The following is a 14,179-nucleotide window of genomic DNA, read 5'->3' on the forward strand; positions in this document are numbered from 1 at the left end:
GTTCACCTTCAAATACCTAATTACCTATTTCCAGCCGTGCAAAAGATTTCATCTCCATTCCATAAAACTCGCAGGTACACCTTGTGAACATAAACAAAAGAAAGACACAAAAAATCAGCCATCAGGAAGCTGAAACCTCTACAGTTCAAGGTTGCAGCTGGGAGCAAGCCTTGTTAGCTAGAGGCTCATAAACATAGCATGATCGGCACGCAATAATGGAAAGTAGTAACAAAATTAGTCGTGTGTAGAAAACGGCTTGATAATAAAGTTTCTTGCATCTGAGCTATGGATTTCGCAGCCTGGCAAAGCAGAAGCCAATTACGTATCACACATTCACTCATCAACAAAAAAATAAGTCGAAATCATGAGACTACACTTTGCAAGAGATAATTGCATAATTATGCAAATGTTCAAAACAAATCTAAAAAAAGTATGGACTACTTTCTTAATACATATTCTGAATTTAGTCCTTGAATTGAGGCTTAACAATTAAAAGCATGCCAGGTGGGGTTGAAAATACCAGACATTATCTGGAATTATCATCAGTATCACAAAGTGGATGTTTGACCCTAGGATCACGACTCATGTACCATGAGTTAATTATAAAAGGCTTCCTCCACATAGAAACATATTTTCCTCACAATCTCCCAACATGGTCCGTTTGAGAGCTAGGTCCTCCATCTCTACAAATAATTTAATCTGTGAACAATCATTTCGGAACAGAGCAACAAAACAATGCAGTGTTTCATTATGAGGCTTCTCGGCCTGATATAAGTAATGTTATAGAAAACTATTATTAGAAATGAAGAGATTACTCCGGCTAAATCCAACAACTATAGATTCATCATGCGGAAAATAAGTAAATTTAACACATTGAGTATATTATATAGCCCTAAGGTAACAAATTTACATGATAGTATTAAGGAGCATATCTTTCCATGCCTCATGTTGGGCCTCTTCATGCTTATAAACAGGCTGTGCTGGGCAAGGAAAGTACTCGTCAGTTCTGACACTCTATTAACCTCCAGAGCAGAATTCCACTTTAATTACTTTCATCATAATTTATCCAGCTAAGTCCATCTTTGGGTAAATTATGATAAAAGTAATTAAGTGGATCATCAAGAAAAGGATTCAGGTGTATTAGACGAAGCATGACTATACCTCAGCTCACCATCACATGTCGAATTTATTCTACAGCGGGAACATTGGATAATAGCCGGTGTTAAATTAGTTGCCACCATTGCAGGAACACCATGCTCAAATTCACGTGAAATTAAGTATGGCCCAAAACTTGTTACTCCAAAGCCAACATCCAGAAAAACTCTAGTGCGAGAGCCAGATGGTACCATCTGGGAAAATAGAGAAACATGTGCTTCAAATGAGATTCAACAGTGGTAGAGGTGTTAGCAGTGGAAGGTGATGTAGTCCGCTATTTGTCTTTTTCATGTCCCTATTAAGCAGTGATGCGCGTAAAACCCATATGTTTTAAGTTATGGTTTTAGTCGAACACTACACAAAAAGTACTCATTTGCTTTCATCTTTTAAGTAATTTAAAGTTACCTTTACTGTTTCTAGAAAGATTTGAGTAATTTATAATATAATCAAAACAAACCTTAAATATTTGATCCAGGTATTGACTTGCTCTATGTATAAACTGGCTTCCTCCTCCAGGAAATGTAAATTTACCTTTAGCCTTTGTAATCCAATTCTGCCCTCCTTTGTCAGCAACCAACCATGTATGAGGTACGTTGCTAAACCACACCTGCAATTCACAGAATTACATTGCAGAAATTCCTTTACATGGATGCTGCATTTATAAAATAGCCAAATCAGCTAGTTCAATTCATATCGCTGAATTTACTTCTGCAAAAAATTGTATGTAATACCTGCTTCCTTCCTCTTGTCGAGCCTTCTTCTATGTCTCGTCCTTGAAGCAGAACTTGTCTATGTCGACGATGGTCCTACAAAAGAGCCAGTGCGTTGCAACATGCGAAAACTGCGGGATGGAGAACTGGCTATGCCATAGATCTGAGAGATTCCAAGGGAGGGGGCAACACCAGTTACCATAAACCAGGCGACAATGAACATGAGATGTTTCCTTAATTTCCTTCAAACAAAGAAGAGAAGCGTTTGGTCTTGTATGGAAAAAATAGAAACAAAAAGCCTTTGAGGATAAGAGAAAAGAAGACATACATACAAAGATATAGCACATACTTCCATTTTGTGAATCACAAGTAAACATTATCCCAGGCCTCATACTGCCACGTACCAAAGCCATTATAAGATATTGTTGGGCACTCCAGTGTTTTTATAGCAGTACATAGTTGTGTCACTCACACAGAGGGATGAGTGTAATGGCACGGATACCTCCAGTGAACAATGTATGTGGATTAAGCTTCGGTTTAACTGAAACTGCATGCCTACTACCTACTAATCAGTGATTGTTTGCATGGAGTCTTAAAGCTACCTGCATAAGTGAAACACGCTTTATAAGTAAACTTCGACCAGGAGATCTCTTGTACAATCAACAAAAGGCAAGAAAAAAATTCAGAGCAAAGAAAAAGGATTTAGTATTCAAAGGAGATTAATATTAGTTTTGTGACCTAGTTTTGCGGAAAAATCAGAACACTTGATTAAGTTCTCATGGTATATAGCCAAGTAAGCAACATTCAGAGCTACAAAATCTTTTCTATCAAAGGAACTTCAATCAGGACCAACATGCGTCTTGCTTCTATATGATCCCACAAGTTACAGTGAAGTTAACAATTTCACAAAGGGCTATCTATTATAACACATGTTACAGGTTTCTTTCTGCATGAACATGGTGTGGCAGCGTAACCGAGTCGGCAAATGGTTAGAAAGAAATGACAACTTATGACTGAGCAAACGCTTCGTGGATGATAGCATGAGCTTATTAAGATCCCAGAAAATAGCAGTATTAAGATGCAGATTATTCAATGAATCACTACACTGTAGTTTGTGTCCTTGTGCAGAACGAACAATGAAATTTATGTAAAATGAAATCCTATTAACCTAATCAACCGAATTGCATTTACTGAACATGAGAGCTTATTCTTGGAATTTTTCAGAAAGGAGAACAGACACCATCAACAATAGGTTATTTACAACATAATTTCTAAATATATAAACGAATCAAATAGAAAAAAAAACTTGTACACATTTAAACGGATAGCTCTGTCAATGCATTTACGTTTTTGTTCAGTTTCAGAAGATCAACTCATTGGAGGAAGCTAAAGGGACCAACGTCTTGCTTACCTTGAAACTTAGCTGGAATGCTAGACAAATCCAATCCGGTGAGGTCCGTCTTTAATTGCCTCCAATTGAAGATTCTGGCAGCTCTCCATGGAATCATTAATCTACATTATCCTCTAGGAACCTTGCCACATGCATCATATGAGAATTTCGTCAAGCACCTAGCGAGTACTGCACAACCAAATAAAAACGTTGATAAGTATCATTACAATATTTTGCATTGCTGCCCGAGGAAAACGACGACAACTTCCCAGACTGATTTGAGGTTGTCCTCCTCCAAGAGTTGCCGGTCATCCTTGGCCTCTGTCTCCGCGTACTGACGACAGGCAGTATTTTTTGTCATATACCTATATAAACTGATTTTCTGCAGAAAATTTTGGATGTACAGATGTACACCAATGACCTGTGCTGCATCTGACGGGGAAGCAACAGTGCGAGGCGACAATGGAGGAAGCGAAGCAGGGAGAGGAGTGGCACCTGTTTGGAGGGCGGCCAGACTTGGAGCAGGTCTCCGGCGAGATGGGGATGGCGTGGAGGGGGTCTGGACGCCGGCGGGTCCTTGGCCGGCGGCGCTCGTGCATCGGGCAGCCACCTTGGCCGGCGGCGCTCGGCAATCGGGCGGCCATGGCCGTCTCTCTGCGCGCCCAATGACGAGGCGAGGTTGGGGTGGCCGGGAACGGGTAGATCGGAGGCGGGGCAACTTGATCCGGTAGTTGTAGTCGAAGAACCGGTGGCGGGCGACGTTCTCCGGCGACGGCGGCGCGGATCCGAGGCCATGGCATGCTCCTGTTCGTCCTGGGGACAGAGAGATTGGGGGATGAGCGAGGTGAGAGGAGACAGAGGAAGAGAGGAGGGAGCAGGGCACGGCGGCACTCATCTCCGGCGAGGATCCGGTCGCCGGCGGGTCGCGAGGTCGAGGCGGCGGCACGCTCGGGAGCTCGGCCTCGAGTGCGTGGCTGCGGGTGCAGCGTACGGGCGGCGCTCGACAGGCTTGGGCCCAGATGTTTTCTAACTTGGACTGCGGGTACAATTTTTGAAAAACAGGAGGACCTTTTTGCAAAACTGGCACGACGTGGCAGTTTTGCAAAAAAGTCCTCGCGTTTCTGAGAATTCAACCCGCAGTCTTATTTTAAGTGGGTATCGGAGAAAACGTTTTGATTTTACAAAAACACCCCTGCATTTGAGATTATTCAATCCGTGATCCTTATTTTTCTTTTTTTTCCGGGGGCGGACATGGGAGCTCCGGCGCCGCGTCAAGCTGCGGCAGGGAGGCCGGAGCCGCGCGGAGACGAATGAGGAGAAAATTAAGAGGCATGGAGGAGAGGTGGGCGAGCGGGAAGGGCTGGGGCGTCGCCCACGACATCGAGCTTGACGGCGGCCTTGCGGCGGCACAGTCGGCGAGGAGCTGTCGGATCTCGCAGGATCCGGTGGGAAATGGAGCGCAGGCGGCAGATCTAGAGGCGGACGGAGCTTGGAGCACGACGGCTGGCGGGCGCGGCATGGCCGACGCTGATGAGAGAAGAGAGAGATGAGCGGCAGAGAAAAGAGAGGACGGGAAGAAGATGGGAGGCTAGAGGGAGAGAGAAGGGCGTAGTGGTCCTGCTGTTGCTCGCCGGTGGCTAGCCGGAGTTGCAGCCCCGCGCATCACATGGTCATGCCAAGGCCCAGGTCATATTGCGATTGCTGACCCGCAGCCTCTTTCTTTCCCTCTTACAGATGCATTCAGGTGTAGATTCTCAATCTTGCAAATTAAAGATTTTGGTTGACATGTACATATTGGAATTTCCTTGCTATGCCGTGAACCTATGTAGCTTTACTAGCTTTCTGGGTACTACCTGTAGTTGGCGGCATTTTTCCTAAATTGTATTTAGTAAAGATTACTTTATCCATACATTGTTGGCATAAAATTGATGCACAGTCTTGTGTTAGACTTTCTGCAATAGAAAACACTGCCCCAGATAAAAAATTCTTGTGGAGTTAGAGCAAACCCATACATCAGAGTCTTAGGTATTTTATTTTCTGGCCAAGTTATGCTTAATCTGAGCTATTTCTTACTCAGTTTGATCTAGGTTTCTATCAACTATTATCTTTCTTTTGAATTTCTCTTTGCGCGGATTTGCTTTCTGAGTTAAGTTGAGGTGAATGCAGCTGCTGTTCATACTTTAAACACATCTCAATTGCTGGAGTGCGACACCACCATCCTGTGCCACAAACCATACCAAGAATGATGAGTTATGGCTAGAGTTCATTTGATCCATCTGATAAAAATACCTATTTTAAGGAATAAGCGTGAAAAGTAATCAACCGCTCTTTCCGCAGTGGAATTCGGGTATGCGTGCTCCTCTATTTATTTGACTATTGTTAGATTGGTTCTTCCTGGTCTGACATGTTAATGAAGGTGTTGTTTCATTCCTCATACGATCTGGATACCTTTCAATTGATTAGTTCTCTCTTTGGATTACTCTATATTAATTCCCTATGTATATCTTTATTATGTTCCTCAAGACTTTGGAGTAAGACATTTATTTTGTAGATACGTTTCAATTGATTAGTTATCCTTTTGGATTACTCTATATTAATTTCCTACGCATATCTTTATTATGTTCCTCATGACTTTGGCGTAAGACGTTTATTTTGTTGATATTAGCTTCATGGGAATATGGTACCCTATGACGCAGGAAGACTACTGAAGATCATTTCTAAATCTAATCAAGTCAAAGCTTCTCTGTTGTCTGTACTGCAGCCATGATGATCTGAAGTTTAGGACCACATTGTAGTCAAGAAAAAGGAATGATCTTGGTAAGCTACACTCTTTCAATAATCTTACCCTTTTTTTATTAGTTCTGTTTGTGCTTCAAAATATGCTTAATGGGCTAGGGACTGCACCTTTTGAGAAAATTACAGTGTGTGCTATGTTTACATGATATATTGCTTCTAGCTGATGAAATTTGGTCCACATGCATATCCTATACTGGAAACTTGTGCTTACCCATTATATGATTATATTAGAAGTAGAAAAGTGCAGATGTCCATAGTAATAAACTTGTGGTCACAGGACTGCTAGCTTAAAGTTTGTTAGATTATGTAAATGGGTAATTTTGTTGTCTGCTCTTTAGGTTTCCATAGTATGAGTTGGTGCTCTTGCTTTTAAACTGCCATCTAAACTGAAAAATGGGGCTTCATGTATAAAATGGAGCGATAATATCAGATTACTTCTCATGTAATGGACCGATTGTGTGTCTTGGTGTTTCCTGTTTTCTTTGGCTTTGTAGCCTATAATTTTTAACATGTGCATATATAGCTACTTAATCAACTGAGTTTCTTTATGCTCTGTGGCAGACCACACTTACTGATATGACTTACTTTCTCATTTTAGATAATGGCAGGTGTAGCAATGAAAGGCACATATATTCTACCACAAGCATCCTAGCTTTCTCATCTTATTAGTGACTCACTTTCGAAACATATGTATTGGTAGTTTTTATCTCTATGCTTTGCCTTCCACATACTGGATTGCAATGTGTTTGTCTTGATCCAATCCTTCGTGTGCCCATGGGATGTCCGGCAGGGACTGATTTGGCTGTTCAAGAGGCCGAACACATATAGATACACATCCACTCCCTCGACCGAAGCCCCAACCCAATTGCGTCGTTTCATCCGTGCTCGACATTGGTGTCTTGCCGTTCTGCCAAAGTCATGGAAATCTCACTGTTCTGCCAACCTGGCCGGAATTTCTCCGTACTGCCAACTTCATCGGAATTACATCTACCCGTGTAGCCAAGGTACATCATTCAAACTACTCGAGTAATACTAATTCGGACTTGTTTTGATCAAGCGGTTGAACTGAACCATGCTACTGCACAATAGCCAAAAGGAGAGTCAGTTTGTTTCTCTGACCCCTGTGATTTGAAGCAGCTAATCTGAACTATGCTATTACACAATAGCCCAAAGTTTGTCTGATAGATATGAGTATCATCATATAATTTTGTTTCTAGAACGTGTAATAGGTAACCAACAATGTTGTTTTCAGTTTACAAGAATGCTAATGTTGTTTGAATGCATATATAATTACTGGAATTAGTTTGAATGCATATACAGTACCTTGATGTTGAATTTACAAGGTCCTGATGTTGGATTTATTGTCTTATAGATTTTGTAATTTACAGTTACTCCACAAAGTTGGTGACTGTTGTTTGTACAGTGAGCTGATATAGAATGCTTCATCACACAAACTAATCTGACTGCATATTTACAATATGGTGATGGTGGATTGACACTGTCCTATAGATGTTGAATTTACAGTATGGTGATGGTGGATTTACACTGCCCTATAGATTTTGTAATTTATTCTAGAAGCTGTGTAGCTCCATATAGTGTGTCATTGTTGTTCGTACAGTGAGTTCATATAGAATACTTGATCACATGGATTTGTCTCAATGTATATTATTAGTTTCCTGGTGTTTAATTTATAATACATTGATGATGGATTTATGGTCCTGTGGCTTCTGTAAATTTTAGTACTCCCTTCGTCCGAAAATACTTGTCGAAGAAATGGATAAAAATGGATGCATCTAAAAACTAAAATACGTCTAGACACATCCATTCCTCCGACAAGTATTTTCGGACGGAGGGAGTAGTTCTTTTGAGACTGTTTTATTTTACAGTGAGATGATAGTGAATTTTCCAGTGGCCACCGCTTTCTGAGATCGCCATCACTACCTAGCACTCTGATTTTGCTATAACTGTTGTCCTCCTAATAGGTACTATACTTTCTCTTTCTACTTCTTTTGTTTTGCCATTTTTGTTACAGTTCATTATGATTCTTTTATATTCATTGTACCTCTTCTTGTTTGCCGTTCTCGATGCTGCAACATTGGTAACTGAGAATCCGGCGACAATCAAATAGAAGTCGAAGAATTCTTGTCCTTCTCTTGTGTTGAACTCCATTTCCAGGTGCGGCATTATAATGCTCTCAATGTTCATGACATTTCCTTCGTGTGCTATAGTATTTACATGTTCCAAGCATTACCCTCTTCATTTAAATACTCATTTTCCTTTTCAGGCTGCCGTAACTGATGGTTATCCGTGCTTTTCTCAGCTTCATTATTACTCTCCTTATGTTCCACACATGTGGCACATTGCCTGAAGTGTATGAATTTCCCCATAACATGATGGATCCTTCATCTTCAGCTAACTTGCAGCAATGCAGCAAGTGTATGCTTTTTATTTATTTATTTTCTTCAGGAATTTTTTTTGCTGATGCAATCTGAATATGTGTTTACATATCAGTTTCTCTACTTGATGTTTCTTAATTACCTTGTCCAAGCTTAGATTGTCAAGAAGTCATACTTTCCAGGGATTTGAAGAAGCTGGATCAATACAACTTTATGTAGAGAAACTTTATGTAGCTTGCTGTCTTGCTGTACATTGTCTGAAGCTTTTATGTAGCTTGCTGTCTTGTTGTACATTGCTGTAACTTACAGTTACAGGGTTGTACAATCCTGTATCATCAAACTGGTTTTCTGTAGCATATCTTGTTTGTCCTGGTAGTTGAGTAAGTTATTTTCTGTGAATTAATCAACCCGCGGTCCTATATTAAGTGAGAATGGAAAATGTTTCGCTGCTTTCAGAAGAAAAAAAAACTCAGATTTCGGTTAATTAACCTGCTGTCCATCAAGAAAATAACCTTTTTTATAGATTCAATTTTTAAAAAAAATATTCATATCTTTTAAACCGTAACTCCGATTTTAACATGTTATATATGAAAATTGATTAGAACAATATATAAAATACAAATATGATGTTATTTTTACCCGTTAACCATTTTTAATTGTCGTTTAGGGACAAATTCAAATGCTTTAAAAAATATTCATATCTTCTAAACCCTAACTCCTATTTTAACATGTTATATATGAAAATTGATTAGGAAAATATGTAGAATCTGAATATGATGTTGTTTCACATGTTAATATCTTTTTTAAATGCTATTTGGGAAGCAATGTTAATCAGTAGTGCACGATCCATCTCTTTGTCTACCGGTGCCGTTTCAAAGTGAAAGTGAACACCTTAACAAAAATAAATTGGAGACAAAAAAACCATCTATAACCATGCATGTCTATCAGCGAGAGTGGGAAGGACAAATGGCAAGACTAATAAGATGCCATGTTGAAATAAAGGAGGTGGACCTATTGGGGTCTTGAGTCATTGTTATTGTATTAGGGGCGTGTGATATTTTTTTTCGCCCGTTGCAACGCACGGACTCTTTTGCTAGTATTTTTCATAGGTACAAAATAAAACAAAAAGAAGATGACACAATTACATCCTCTGAGCAAAGGCCAACAGAGCTTGTGTAATCCTCCGTGACAACGTAAGCAATGAAGGCAACTCCAACCGGGGACGCAAATGGATGTGGATTCTGGGCGTGTTTGATTTATCACCAGAACACGTCACGCCAAAGATGCGGCCGCGCCGCAGGTGCGGTGAACGAAACGAGCGTCACACTTTTGGCGAGTTGTGGCGTGAAAAATGAACTAGCAAGCTGTGGCGGGCGGTGCCGCACGCCACAACACCGGCATAAAGCAAACATCGGCTAAGTTTAGGCGTAAGGAGCTGTGGCAAGCTGTGGCATGCGTAGTCACGAACCAAACACATTCTTTGTTTGTTTTTCATCCATTTTGTTTTGAGCGGAGGCGCGTTTTGCGGCCGCGTCTACCCAAATCTGACCGGTGCGCCTAACGGGCCAACGCATTCCGTCCGCGTGGCCGAATTTTTGGCAAGCAAATTTAAGCTAAATTGCCGACCTATTAGGAAAAACACGTCATAGTTCATGCCAACACACTTGCCAACGACCGGCACACTTGCTAGCACAAATAAAAAGGGCAATAGTGCATGCATCTCAATCGTGGTTCATGCCGCTTCCTTTGTGTTCCGGTGGACGATCCACCGGCCACAAGTATGGCGTTGAGGTCCATGGCGACATGCGCGGGGGTGGCCAGTGCAATCACAGTCCCCTCTGGCGAGCAGTCCCTGGGCAAGGTGGTGAAGCGGGATGTGGTTGGGTCGTGTTTGGGAGGGAAGTTGTGCGTTCGCGGCGTGGTGGAGGTGCGTGGCGACTCCGGCCGTGGCGGACGGGTAGCCGACGAGCGACAGGAATGGTCGGCTCACCTCGAGGAACCCTAGCATGAGGAGGGCTTGCTGCGTGGCCTTGGTGCTCCGCAATGGTGGCCTCGTGTTGCACGATGGCAGCTTCTTTTTTGTCGGCCTCGACCTTCCTCCGACCAGCCCTCTTCGCTGACTCTTTGACCCTCTGCCCCGCGTGATATCCTTCTTGGGCTTCTTTTTGCGCATGAAGCAGGGCCGAACGGCCACGCCATCGACCGTGGCGTCCGGGACAGCGACAATGCCGGGGTTTGGTGTGTCGACCATGGTGAGCGGGCGGGAGAGTTTTTGGGAGAGAGGCGGAGGACAAGGGCACGGGTTCGCACCATGTCCTCGCCGACGCAAAAAAATTGACCCGGAAATGGGTCGCAGGCGGACGAAAAACGGACACCCGTCCGTTAGTGTCGGCGGGTTGTTTCACTTTTTCTTTCGTTTCAACCCAGACGGACGCGTGCGAACAAAATGTGTCAGTCCGTTGGAGTTGCCCTTAGGAAAGTGCCAGTGTGCCACTGAAGGCATGCCTATTTCGCTCTTTCCAAACATTTAATAACACATACTCCCTCCGTTTCAAATCACTCGTTACAGAAATGGATGTATCTAGAACTAAAATACATCTAGATACATTTATACCTGTGACAAATAATTCAGAACGGAGGGAGTAGATGATAGCAGCGTCGCAGTAGGCGATATTATCATTCCACCAATCTTTGAGGAGGTAGAAAACGTGTGGCGTTTGTTGGGAATAAAGAGCCAGATCGAAACAACCATACTCCTCGAGAGAAGAAGCAGCGGCAACACCAGGACTCCAGGCCCGTGGGGTCAGGCTTTGGAATATGTGGGGTCACAGGAGCTACTAATAGCCGGGGATCAAAGGATGACCAAAAACCTGTGGGGTCAGCCCTAACGTGGCTTCCCTACTAAGAAGAAGCACCCGTGCACCAGGTGTTCATTAGTTCCATGTCTACATAGACGAACTTTGCAAACTTCGTCATGCTGCTACCCGCAGATGGCCAAGTGGTCAGCTGTGAGTGCTTTCGGATGAAGGAGAAGCCACATAAGATCTTGTATTTGGGCTCAACCTTGGCGTGCCAATTTTTTTTACCAAGAATGGGACCATGGCGCTAGCAGATTGTAGAAGGCAGGCCGACGACGCCGAGTAGGGGGGCGAAGATGAGGCATTCCACACGATGGAGTCCGGCATCCAGGGGATAAGTATGATGTGTTGAAGATGCGACTGAAGATCCATGAACTGACGAATATGCTCGTTCGTATGTCGGACAAGGTTCGATTATGTCTCTCGGACACTCCATTTCTCCGTGTAGAAATATTATCTCTGAATCATGTCTGATACGCAATGAATATCATCGCTTATCAGACATGATCTAGATATAATGTTTTCACACAACGTCAAAACGAAATAACACTCATTCAATTCTAAGATAAATCCTAAACGAAGACGTAGAGGCATGATGTCGACGGCTTGAGCGAAGATCCCAACACCGTTCTGAAGGAAATATGCCCTAGAGGCAATAATAAAGTTATTATTTATTTCCTTATTTCATGATAAATGTTTATTATTCATGCTAGAATTGTATTAACCGGAAACATAATACATGTGTGAATACATAGACAAACATAGTGTCACTGGTGTGCCTCTACTTGACTAGCTCATTGATCAAAGATGGTTAAGTTTCCTAACCATAGACATGAGTTGTCATTTGATCAATGGGATCACATCATTAGGAGAATGATGTGATTGACTTGACCCATTCCGTTAGCTTAGCACTTGATCATTTTTGTTTACTGCTATTGCTTTCTTCATGACTTATACATGTTCTTATAACTATGAGATTATGCAACTCCCGAATACAAGAGGAACACTATGTGTGCTACCAAACGTCACAACGTAACTGGGTGATTATAAAGGTGCTCTACAAGTGTCTCCGATGGTACTTGTTGAGTTGGCATAGATCAAGATTAGGATTTGTCACTCCGATTGCCGGAGAGGTATCTCTGGGCCCTCTCGGTAATACACATCACTATACGCCTTGCAAGCAATACAACTAATGAGTTAGTTGTGGGATAGTGTATTACGGAATGAGTAAAGAGACTTGCGGGTAATGATATTGAACTAGGTATTGGGATACCGACGATCGAATCTCGGGCAAGTAACATACTGATGACAAAGAGAATAACATATAGTGTTATGCGGTTTGACCGATAAAGATCTTCGTAGAATATGTAGGAACCAATATGAGCATCCAGGTTCCGCTATTGGTTATTGACCGGAGATATGTCTCGGTCATGTCTACATAGTTCTCGAACCCATAGGGTCCGCACGCTTAAAGTTCTGTGACGATCGGTTTTATGAGTTTATATGTTTCGATGTACCGAAGGTAGTTCGGAGTCCTGGATATGATCACGGACATGAAGAGGAGTCTCAAAATGGTTGAGACATAAAGATTGATATATTGGAAGCCTACATTTGGACATCGGAAGAGTTCCGGGTGAAATCGGGATTTTACCGGAGTACCGTAGGGGTTACCGGAACCCCCCGGGGGCTAATGGGCCTTGTTGGGCCATAAAGGAAAGAGAGAGGGGCAGGCCTATGGCAGGCAGCGCGCCCCCTCCCTCTGGTCCGAATTGGACTAGGAGAAGGGGGGCGGCGCCCCCCTTTCCTTCTCTTTCTTCCCCTTCCTTTCCCCCTCCTAGTAGGAGTAGGAAAGGGAGGAATCCTACTCCTACTAGGAGCAGGATTCCTCCTCTTGGCGCACCAACAAGGGCCGGCCGGCCTCCCCCTTGCTCCTTTATATACAAGGGCAGGGGGCACCTCTAGACACACAAGTTGATCACAAAAATCTCTCCCAGCCGTGTGTGGTGCCCCTCTCCACCATAATCCACCTCGGTCATACTGTAGCGGTGTTTAGGCGAAGCCCTACTGCGGTAGCTTCATCAACATCGTCACCACGTCGTCGTGCTGACGAAACTCTTCCCCGAGCTCTACTGGATCGTGAGTTCGCGGGACGTCACCGAGCTGAATGTGTGCTGAACGCGGAGGTGCCGTACGTTCAGTACCGAGGATCGGTCGATCGTGAAGACGTACGACTACATCAACCGCGTTGTCATAACGCTTCCTCTTAATGGTCTACGAGGGTACGTGGACGACACTCTCCCCTCTCATTGCTATGCATCACCATGATCCTGCGTGTGCGTAGGGATTTTTTTTAAAATTACTACGTTCCCCAATAGTGGTATCAGAGACTGGTTTTATGCGTAGATGTTATATGCACGAGTAAAACACAAGTGAGTTGTGGGCGATACAAGTCATAATGCTTACCAGCATGTCATACTTTGGTTCGGCGGTATTGTTGGATGAAGCAGCACGGACCGACATTACACGTACGCTTACGCGAGACTGGTTCTACCGACGTGCTTTGCACATAGGTGGCTGGCTGGTGTCAGTTTCTCCTACTTTAGTTGAACCGAGTGTGGCTACGCCCGGTCCTTGAGAAGGTTAAAACAACACTAACTTGACGAACTATCGTTGTGGTTTTGATGCGTAGGTAAGAACGGTTCTTGCTCAGCCCGTAGCAGCAACGTAAAACTTGCAACAACAAAGTAGAGGACGTCTAACTTGTTTTTGCAGGGCATGTTGTGATGTGATATGGTCAAGACATGATGCTATATTTATTGTATGAGATGATCATGTTTTGTAACAGAGTTATCAGCAACTGGCAGGAGCCATATG

At 43.1% G+C, this 14,179-nt stretch overlaps 1 protein-coding gene across 21 annotated transcripts; it reads right to left on the reverse strand.

The window, feature by feature from the left end:
- Nucleotides 1-323: 323 nt before the first annotated feature.
- LOC119268732 (probable methyltransferase PMT10) lies at nt 324-4,272 on the reverse strand. Of its 21 annotated transcripts, none has more exons than XM_037550456.1 (10): nt 3,751-4,272; nt 3,277-3,589; nt 2,368-2,467; nt 2,198-2,258; nt 2,065-2,107; nt 1,887-1,961; nt 1,613-1,762; nt 1,162-1,349; nt 911-975; nt 324-683 (listed from the first exon to the last, which is right to left on the reverse strand). In XM_037550456.1, coding segments are annotated over exons 4-10 (546 nt in total). In that variant the 5' UTR covers nt 2,221-2,258; nt 2,368-2,467; nt 3,277-3,589; nt 3,751-4,272; the 3' UTR covers nt 324-681. The 21 variants fall into 21 exon arrangements, 7 of the variants coding, with proteins under 7 accessions (XP_037406353.1, XP_037406348.1, XP_037406335.1 ...); XM_037550451.1 differs by having other exon boundaries at nt 2,338-2,467; nt 3,751-4,271; XM_037550438.1 differs by having other exon boundaries at nt 2,198-2,467; nt 3,277-3,397; nt 3,483-3,589; nt 3,751-4,270.
- Between the last annotated feature and the right edge of the window lie 9,907 nt (nt 4,273-14,179).

Source organism: Triticum dicoccoides, chromosome 1A, assembly GCF_002162155.2.
Source record: "Triticum dicoccoides isolate Atlit2015 ecotype Zavitan chromosome 1A, WEW_v2.0, whole genome shotgun sequence".
Taxonomy (NCBI): domain Eukaryota; kingdom Viridiplantae; phylum Streptophyta; class Magnoliopsida; order Poales; family Poaceae; genus Triticum; species Triticum dicoccoides.